At 44.1% G+C, this 10,255-nt stretch overlaps 1 protein-coding gene and 1 long non-coding RNA gene across 2 annotated transcripts; one reads left to right on the top strand and one right to left on the bottom strand.

Annotated features, from left to right (window-relative positions):
* Positions 1-343: 343 nt before the first annotated feature.
* Positions 344-5,674, bottom strand: BLOC1S4 (biogenesis of lysosomal organelles complex 1 subunit 4). Its single transcript, XM_083624105.1, has 5 exons — positions 5,283-5,674; positions 4,359-4,430; positions 3,865-3,966; positions 2,517-2,651; positions 344-1,615 (listed from the first exon to the last, which is right to left on the bottom strand). Exons 1-5 carry the CDS (start codon positions 5,514-5,516, stop codon positions 1,514-1,516), a joined length of 645 nt encoding a protein of 214 aa, XP_083480231.1. The 5' UTR covers positions 5,517-5,674; the 3' UTR covers positions 344-1,513.
* A 477-nt stretch (positions 5,675-6,151) lies between these two features.
* Positions 6,152-10,138, top strand: LOC310767224. Its single transcript, XR_014550769.1, has 2 exons — positions 6,152-7,067; positions 7,296-10,138. It is a non-coding gene; the product is annotated as an uncharacterized lncRNA (long non-coding RNA).
* Positions 10,139-10,255: the final 117 nt, after the last annotated feature.

The raw sequence follows: 10,255 nt of genomic DNA, 5'->3' as shown, positions 1-10,255 counted from the left end.
CTTTGGCTAGGTTTCTCAATATGGCAGCATTGAAAATAGTTTCACTGCTAGAGGAAAAGTCCAAATTCCATAATCTTTTAATAAAAATACATCCTCGTTTCTGTAACAATGTGGGAGTTGACTTATATAGATGAGGGGTTGCCAGTCTTTTTTAACCAGTGCACACAGTTTAAATTTTGAGAGTTAACAGGCTGCCATTGGGGTGGGGGGATGGCATGCCATAACACTATATTAGAGAGTATGATCTTGATGAATTCATTGGCCATAATCCCAAACAAGTGGGCTTATGAGCGCAACCTTACATATTTATAGTTTAAAAATAAAAACTTCATACGCTAAGGAATCTTATTTAAACTTTAATTAGATTTTAAGTTATAAGAGCTTTGGCCACTGCTTTTGGCATTTTATATACAAACGTTTTAAGGTATTAATCAAAAAGGGCTTTGTCAGCAACAGTTCCCCAGAATTGTTGCAGTAGGCAGCACCTATAGCTGTTTGACTTGACTTTGCAGCTTTTGCCTCTCCTTGTTTAAACAGTGCATTTCCACCCAATACATTGAACTGAATCCAGATACATTCATTAAAAAGGGCATGAATGTATAGTTTTGGTCCTTATTGCACTTAAAAGTACCACAGAATATTTTTTAAAAAATATCCTTGTGGTATGTGGGTTAATACTAGCAGCAGAAATAAAAAATGTGAGATGCAAAAGCATACATTTCCTGTTTTCTCCCCTCTTAATCTCTTAACTGCAGATGGGTATTTATACATTTTTTAATTCCAATTTCTGAAATGAGAATAACCAAGAAAATATTACTAGAGTATGGCAACTGGTTGCCCATATGCCAGTCTACTCCTGGGCAGAGGAAGACAAAAATGAGTTCTATTGCTTGGCCTCTTCCATTTCCCCACAATTCATTTTAGGTCCAAAGAAGGGGCTGTAAATCTAAGGAACACATAGAAAAGTATACCTGCTTCTACCTAGCCTTTCAATGTTGACAAGTAAAAAAGGCAGGTGTGTGTTTATGGCATCCTTAGGGGGCAGGTGTAAGAAAAGAAGGTATTAACTTACGTGTTACTTCCCCACTTGCCTTCCCTGACACTCTCTAGCCTGGAAAGGTAAAAAAGGTGTTTGGTAGGTAGCTGATCATAAGGAAGCCCATTCTGCACACACCCTCTTTCCTACACATAAAATCAGGGAGGGGGAAGGACTGCTTATGTCTATATGGCATGAGAGTGTGCTTGCCTCCACCCAACCCCATCTCCCTCTCCCTGCCTTCAAAGTGGGTTACTTGCAAGGTTAGCTGCCAAACATGAGTGTATAGTTCACCTTGTTGGAAGACTGGAAAAACAGTATATTCTATACAAAACTAAGCTGAAATATGTTTGAAGAGGGCCTGGGACACATGAGAAGCAGCAGGACATAATTTCCAAAGAATTGCAACTACCTAAGATCAGCACTGAACTCGCTTAGATAAGACTCTCTTGTCAATAATGTCATTGTCAAGCTAAATCACATATACTGTGCTTCACCAAGGGAAGGAAAGTAGTCTTCTGTCTTGAAGAGATCAGGAGGTTCATAAACTGTTTGATTCTGCCTTGAGGAAGATGTTTTCTGGAATTAAAACCTGTATGTTAAAATACTTGCTCACAACAGAATAAACAGAAATAAATCATGAATTCCCCACAATTTTAGTGGTAGCTTAAGAGGAGCCCTGCTAGTAGTATTCTGTTCCCACAGTGGCCAAACTAGATTAGAAGCCCACAAGCAGGTTCCAAGTGCAACAGTACTCTCCCCACTTGTAATTTATAGCAACTTGTAAGGCAAAAGATTTATGAGTCATCTTGCCTGGAAGCACAAAACAGGCAAGATCCAAAAAGGAACTAAGAAAGAATGGAGCTGACTGTCATTCATTTCTCATGGAAGCAAGTAACTTCTATTCACCTGTGGAGGACTTATATGAGATAGCAAGGTGAATCATGTATGAATCTTTCTGTTGGTTGGTGGGGTAGGTTGGCCACTGTGGGCATACCTTTGTTAACAATTGAGTACTTAGGGGTTACATTTAATAAAGCAGTATTTTGCAATCATGGCACATATAGCATGTTCCAAATCTCCTGTCCCCCCCCCCAAACCATTTCCCATCTCAGATAAATGCAGGGGTGGGGTGGGGGGTGGGCTGCAACCCTTGAAGGGAAGAAGCACGCTGTAAGCAAATGTCTGTGAGGGATATAACACTCCAAGAAAGTTATCTAGATTGCATTATGTTTCATTCCCTTTTATGTATCTAAATCCATACATCCATATGTTGACTGTCAGGATCAAACAACCACACCTCTACTTAATGAATCATCATCATAATCATCTCAACAGTGGGGAGATTTGCCAAAGTTGTTCTCCTGGGCTTACAAACTAATCTAGTAAGTTGACATCTGAACATAACAAAAGCTTATGATATTTGATATCAAATACATTATTATAGCAAGCATTTCCATAGTTGAGGAACAAAACTTACATTAAGGAAAGATGGCACATTGATTGTGTGTAGAAATTTTTTGAAAGTATTTGGGAACGTTCCAAGGTCTGATTCTGCCTTTGCGATCTGTTCTTCCATCCCTGACACACTATTTCCAACCATTTTTACAAAGGCCTGAAAGACAACAACAGATCAATAGCAATGAACAGGTGCAATATGGGAGAATATTAAAGGGACATTTCTTTGCTCAAATAGTTCTATTGGTCATATAAAAAAACAAATTTTCTGTACACATGTCAGAAACCACTGGCATCTGATCTACAGCCACATTCCAAATTCCAGCTTAGACTTAGTACATGAAAATCAATGCATTTCAAAGCACATTTAACTGCATTAGATTGTGGAAAAGCATCTGTTTAACGAAGACAGGAGTGCCTGGCGTGCCCTGGTCCATGGGGTCACGAAGAGTCGGACACGACTAAACAACAACAAAATCTGTTTAACACATGTTACACAGTGGTTGAATAATCTGTGGTTTTTTTAAAAAAAATTAGAACCTTGAGAGTCAGTGTTACCTATGTCAAGAGTTCTAACTACATAAGTACAAAAAGTATTGGAAGCACAGTAGGGGTTTTTTGGGTGGTGGGAAACAGAACAGAAATGAAGAATCCCAAGATTTATTATATGTTGAACTTCTAAACTCCTTTGAAATCTGAAGAGTGAGTCATAATTTTTACAATGTAAGATGACTGATTATACTGTGATACCTTGGTTTTCGAATGTCTCCGTTGACGAACATTTCAGTTTTCAAACGCAGCAAACCTGGAAGTAAATGCTTCGGTTTTCGAACGTGCCTCGGAAGTCAAACATGTCACGTGGCTTCCGTATTGAGTTTTCCATATTGAGTTTTCCATTTTGAGACTTCCATATTGAGTTTACCATTTTCGAACATTCTGGAGCTCTTAACGGTCTTCCGGAATTGATTATGTTTGAAAACTGAGATACCACTGTATATGCCAAGACAGCATAGCAAGCTCTTCCCCTAGTGTGCCTGGATACACTGATTTACGCTACAAAGCCACATTCCTCCTCTTTTATTTGAAATTTACAGGAGCAAGGATTTTTTTTTTAATTGACAGTTTAAACTAAGTTTTAAGAACAGCAAGGGGCCATGTGCCCAATCTACAAGATCATCTGCACACAGGAAAAGGAATGGACATGGAAACTTCTCCTTTCCAGCTGGGAAGTTCTACACAAATTTTGGAGCTCAGTTGTTTGGATTGGGTGAATATATTTATGTTACAGGATCAAAAAGAAAATAGTCCAAAGATTATTTCCAAGTAGTCCTGTAAAAAAGGGCTGTGATACTGACATTAGAAACACATACCTCCAGTTTGTCAATCTTTCTATACAGTTGCTTCATTTCCATTGCCTTTGCATGAATATGAGGCACACTTTCACTTACTACTTGAGAGGAATCACTTCGAATCTAGAAAAATATCAGACAAGAAAAATTCTAAACAACAGCATTAAGATTACTTGAGATCTCAAACATCATCTAAATGAATGAATAAAATGTTATTTAAACCCACAGGCCACTACAAGTAAAGAATTTGTGTCTAAGTGCTCATATAAAGAACAATCATAATCTAAACAAAACTATTTGGCTCAGAACAATTGGTTAAGGCTATTTCATTTTTTGTTTGGTTGATCTGAGCAAATCTGCACATGCCTGCGGGTAATGTTGGGATGCCACAAAAACTGGAATGCTACATGTTAAAACAAGCTAGATTCAGATTATTAATTTAATGTTGGTGAGAGCATGCCTAAAGGAAGTTTGATTTCAGTGGTTGACCGTATCTATTGTGTTCTTAGACTTACCATGTCTAACATCCCCACAAACTCATCTACCCTTGTCAGCAAATCTTCCAGACTCTTGTCTAAGGTTTCAATCTGCAAAAAATAAATAAAAATGCAAACGTCACAGGGCATTCTTATGTGGAATTCTCTCCCTAGAGAGGCTCGCCTGGTGCCACCTTTGGGCACCAGAAACACTCTTCTCCCAGGCCGTTGGCTAATTAAACGATAACCTTTTTAATCTGTGTCTGCGACGGGGCTGGAGTTTTTGTTTGCTACTATGTTGTGTCTTTTTTTGTGCTTCTCGGATGAGGGCATTATAGAAATTAAGAAATAATGATAACACATGGACTGGAAGAAACTCAGGGCAAAGTGGAGCTTGCTTCTGAGTTAACAGACACAGGATTTGGTTGAACAATGGAAGCAATACCCATTAACCTCCAAGAAAGAAACTCCTCACAACGTCCAAGGCCAGTAAGACCATAAACTAAAGTCCTACAGCTGCTGCGTTGCATAAAATCGGAGGTGAGAGGATGGGCGTAGTCATAATTTATTTGGGGGGGGGGGGCTAGGACACCCATTTGTCATCCTGCGGATTCTGAAGGAAATGTCTCAACGGTTGTTTCAAATTACTTTCTTTGGACCCAAAGTGCTCAGAAAAATCTTGTCAAAATCTTTCTACAGTTTCTACTCTTAGTTAAATATTTATTTATTTAATTAATTGATTGGGGGGGGGCTCGCTACGCCCATGGGGTGGGTGAGTTCAGCCTAAAGGGGTGAGCCCACTTCGCCCCCTTACCTGGGACCCCCCCCCCATTGAACTGAGGGGGGGGGCTTTGCTTCGAGGTAAGCACCGCGGCGCGACCCAACTCTCCCTCCCCGCTCCGAGGCTGCGGTTAAGCGGCGGCTTCCCCTCCTGAGGAGACGCGGGCGAGTGATTGCGCTCACCTGCCCGGTTGGGGCGACTCCTCCCAGCGGCGAGGGCAGCAGGTACCCGGCGTAGTCCGCCGCGGCCGTGGCCAGCAGCAGCTCCGCTCCGCAGGCATCTCCTTCGGCCGCCTCTTCTTCCTCCTCCCCGATGCCGGAGGCGCTGCTGTGGCTCTGAGAGACGTTGCCGCTGTCGCCGCTCAGCTGCGGAGGCGGCGGCAGCAGCGGCGGTTCCTCAGCTGCCGCCTCATCCATTCGGCCCCCTCCCTCGCGCTACTACTCTCCGCCCGCGCGCATCAGGAAGCCAACCGCCTGTCACCTGACGAAGCGCTTTTCAACGGTCGGCCCGTCAACTGTCGGCGGAGTAGCGGGAGGGTGCCTTTCCTCATCTACGGAAACCCAGCGGGGACACGGCCAAAGGGAAGGCTCGTTTGTTAAATAATGAGGGACGTAGCGGAGGCGTGGCGTTCTTTTGAGCGGAGCCCGTGATTGGGTGTCTTGGGACTAGAGGCCCCGCTTCAGGCCTGGCCCCCGAGAACGGCCTCCCTCCTTTCCTCAGTCTTGGCTGGAGAGCGTCCAGGGAGGTGCTTCCGCTTTCGTTTTCCCTTCTTTTCTCCCCCGCCCTGTGAACTTAGGACCGCATATTCCTTTTAAAAGCGAGGTGCTGCTTCTCTCTTCTCTTGTTTTGTCCAGCACCTGCAAGGTAGAGGAAGGCTAGGATGCGCCAAGCAGACTTCGGAAAGGAGCCCCATGGAGTTTCATAGCACTTGCTAACAGGTAAATAGGTATACAATTGCAGCCGGAGCCACGTTGGTCTATCAGCAGAGTAGGGCCGATCCAAATGTCCAGGAAATAGGAAACATGCTGTGCTGAGATGTCAACCGCCCAACCACAAAAGAGGAAAACCTGCTTTAATGGTGAAGTTACAAACGCTTGACTTTAGTCACTGTCTTTTTAAAAAATAAAAAAGATTTTGGGACGAGAAACGCAGACATGGGGGTGGCAGGTGCCCCTAAATCAATAAAAATCAATAAAAATACAATTCTCAGGTTCTGACACCCCCAACAAAAATCCTGACTATGCCCATTAACGCAGACTTAATTAGATTAAGCACTTTGTAGCTTTGAGCTTCTGTCTTGGGCTGCTGGGACAAAGTAGTAAGTAATCACTCCTCCCTTTGTATGTGTGTGTGTGTGGGGGGGGGAATGTAGCACTTACCTATGCATCTGGATAAGGACTCATTTCTTCCTTGCCCTTACACCTGCCTTCGTCAAATAAATATTCAGCCCACAAATTTTGGAATTCCAGGACTGTAGATTGGGGAGCTACTGCATTTCCATGGAAACTTCCTCATATGGACTCAGGCTATTGGCCAATTTATCTCAGCATTGTCTTCACTCAGTTGGCAGTGGCTCTCCAGGGTTTCACATTGGAGTCTGTTCCAGCCCTACCTGCATATGACAGGGATTGAAATTAAGAACATAAGAGCCCGCTGGATCAAGCCAGTGCCTCATCTCATCTAGTCCAGCGTCCTATTCTCGAAGAGGCCAGCTGGATGCCTTTGGGAAACTGGTAAGCAGGACCTGAGCACAAGAGTACTCTTCCTTCCTGAGGTTTCCAGCTATTGGTATTCAGAACCAGAATACCCCTTGACCATGGAGGCAGAGCCTAACCACTCTTATCCTCTCAGGAATTTGTCTAATCTTCTAAAGCATTGATTACATTGTGAAACATTGTCAACAAGATGTAGAAATACCTAATTCTATGCCTTCATCTTCCCCAGCTGCAATAAAACATGTCTCCCTTGTTTCTGTCTGTACAGTGGTACCTCGGGTTACATACGCTTCAGGTTACAGACTCCACTAACCCAGAAATAGTACCTCGGGTTAAGAACTTTGCTTCAGGATGAGAACAGAAATCTCGCCGCCGCGATGTGGCAGCAGTGGGAGGCCCCATTAGCTAAAGCAGTGCTTCAGGATAAGAACAGTTTCAGGTTAAGAACAGACCTCCAGAACGAATTAAGTACATAACCAGAGGTACCACTGTACAGCCATAGTAGGCACTGTAGGGGACTGACGGACGGGAGAGAGGGACTGGGGTGGCAAAGCTTAAGTTCTTTTATTTAGTGTATGTTTGGGGTTTTTCTGTCAGTATCACTTGGGGAAGTTCTCTTTCTATTCACTTGTTATGTTTCCTTGATGATGAGAGGTTGGGGTGGCCTAGGGTGTGGCCGATTGTCTTTGGCTGGCTGCAGTGGGATTTGTTTGTGCATGGGTGAGGGGGGTTGTCGGGTTAAGTTAGCCATATTGAATTGTACGTTGTCAGTGGGTTATGAGCTCTTTATAGTGTGAGTGGGCATTGTTATCTTGGAAGGTGTTCAGTAGGGCCAGTTCTGGGGTGACGTCTAGTACCTGTTTAGCTATTTTGCTTATTTCTGGTATGACTGCGCACACTCCTTTTCTGACTAGATCCTCGATTACTTGGTTTGGCGGGATCTGCTGGTTCAGACACAGCATATGTTTGGAGAAGGCCCCACGGGGGATCATGGGGAGGAGGTGCGAGGAAAAAACTGTTGTGACATTGATTTCTTTGGCAACTTGGAAGGGCTGTGGTGGGATCCAGAAACGGCAACCTGGAGCCCCACTGACCACTTAACTGCTCTCTTCTCCATCAGCTTGGGAGCTTTTTCTGAGATGCTTGCGGGGTATGATAGCATCCTTTGTCGTTTGAGCATCTTTATCAAGATGCTAACAGATCTGCCTGCCTTTGATCAGTTGTGCTTCAAGGAAAGCTTACCACTCCTCTGATTCTTTAATATTTTCTAGCCCAGATAGATGTTAACCAAAGGATCTCACAATAGTCACCTCCTTGCAGGAGCAAGGAAGCATAAGAGAATCAGATGCACCACAAGAGCATCTTGGATGGGATGGCTCTCAAAGAGGGCTAGACAATTGCCTATCAAAGGCAACTAGCCGTGATGGCTATGCTCAGCCTCCCCTGTTGGAGGGAGCATTGCTTCTGAAAAGAACTTGCTGGAAGCCACAGACTCCCCAAACGTGTTTCACAAGGACCCCTTCCTTCCCTCTGCCCCAGTACCTGAGGGTCATCACGTCTCTCCAGGGATTTGGCCAGAACAAAGTATATGCTGGGGAAAGGCTCCTTCCCTGCAAAGAAAATGGAGGAATCAGCAGGCGCCTGGCTCCCAGCCATGCCAGCACCAGTCTGGCGCATGAGGGTGGAGGACACAGGAAGGAAGCATTCCTATAGTATAGGGCACTCAATTGGCATTTCCACCTACATGAACTCTAAGCCTTCCCCCCTTGTTCTGGCCTGCCTCTCTCCTAAGGAAGATGCAAACTCTTGCAGGAAGCCACTGGTGGGAAGTGTGTTCCTATGATTCCCAAATGTTTCAGAAGCATCTTTTCATTCCTTTAGCTGCTTGATATAATCATGGCAGAGTTGGAAGGGATCCCAAGGGTCATCTAGTCCAACTCCCGGCAATGCAAGGATCCTGCCCACAGCCAGCCCTGGCTGGGCTCCAAACTCCAGCCTTCTGGTTACCATTGCAATTCTGCATGGTGTGGAGAAAGGGGAGAGAAATGTGTTGCTTACACTCTCATAACACTGATATGAGATCCACACCATGCAGCCCTTTCAATAACTAAAGTCTAAAGGGCTGTCACATGGAGGATGGAGCAAACTTGTTTCCGCCTGCTCCAGAGGCCCTTAGGACCTGAAGCAGTGACTCTCCTTCCTTGGAGGTTTTTAAGCAGCGCTTGGATGGCCATGGATCATCTAGTTGAGATTTCTGCATATGCAGGGAGTTGGACTAGATGACCCTCAGGGTCCCTTCCAACTCTACAGTTCTATGATGCAATGTTTTAAAGAGCATCCAATGCGCCTTTAAAGCACATGACTTCCCCCGAAATGATTCGTGCCATTGTGGCTTCCCTCTCACAGACCTACAATCCCCAGAACCCTTAACAAGCTATAATTCCCAGGATTGTTTGGAGGAAGACATCTGGTTTTTAGAACAGGGATGGAGAACCTGCAATTTGCTCACCCCCATTTCCTAGGAACCAGGAATGGGAAGCTGAAGTGCTTCTAACAGTACAGTGGTACCTCGGTTTACAAACTTAATCCATTCCGGCAGTCTGTTCTTAAACCGAGGTGCACTTTCCCTACTGAGGCCTCCCTCTGCCGGTGCCCTTCCACCATTCGACTTCCGTTTGGCTTCCAGGGCAAAGTTCGCTAACTGGAACACCTACTTCCGGTTTTGCGGAGTTCTTTGTCTGAATCGTTCATTAACAGGGCTGTTCGTAGATCGAGGTACCACTGTATGGTTATAGGGAGCAGCGTGTATTAAATATTGAATGTAATAGGGTTATTAAGGTAATTGTATCAGAATTATTATGGGAATGTGGAGGGAGGGGGAGAGAGTGAGTATGGTGGGATTCTGGTGGTGAGTGATGATTGGATGAGGATTTGAAAGGGAGTTTGAATGCGAGGCAGTTGAGAGGCAGTTGAGAGCAGTGGGTTCTGGAGGGGGTGGTTGGGCAACTAACTATTCAGTTTAGGATCAGTAGTCTAGTCATCATTTTTGTAATAAAGCAACGTATAAGATAAAGAGAATTTGAGGCCATGAGCTTAGTTACATACGTCATCATTTAGTGAATCATTCATACAATCTCCTTTAATGAGGGTGTAGTACCTAGATTCTGGACCAAACATTGATATTTTTTGCTCTTTTCTAGTTTCATAAGTTTATGTTTTGGTTCTAATGATGTAATAGGGGTGGGGATTCTTTAAATACTGGGGGCGTTGCACACTCCTTTTTAAAAATAAAGTAAAATAATTTCCCCTCATTTTCAAAAACACATGCATTATCTCTTTCTTCAGGTTCTTCAGTTACTGTTGTGAAACACTGGTGTTATATGCAGTATAGGGCTGGGAAGAAAAGAGGGGGCCTGTAACTCTCCAACAGTTTGATTTCA

This window comes from Podarcis filfolensis (genome assembly GCF_964270895.1).
Source record: "Podarcis filfolensis genome assembly, chromosome: 7".
NCBI lineage: Eukaryota > Metazoa > Chordata > Lepidosauria > Squamata > Lacertidae > Podarcis > Podarcis filfolensis.
This window is presented reverse-complemented; position numbering and strand designations above follow the sequence as displayed.

What these genes read in the sequence shown, in the direction of transcription:
- BLOC1S4 (XM_083624105.1), bottom strand. Translation starts at nt 5,516, where the DNA reads ATGGATGAGGCGGCAGCTGAGGAACCGCCGCTGCTGCCGCCGCCTCCG. An exon ending in TTGTGGGGATGTTAGACATG is followed by an intron (nt 3,967 to 4,358) that starts GTAAGTCTAAGA and finishes ATATTTTTCTAG; the next exon opens with ATTCGAAGTGATTCCTCTCA. An exon ending in ATGTGCCATCTTTCCTTAAT is followed by an intron (nt 1,616 to 2,516) that starts GTAAGTTTTGTT and finishes TTTTAATTCCAG; the next exon opens with AAAACATCTTCCTCAAGGCA.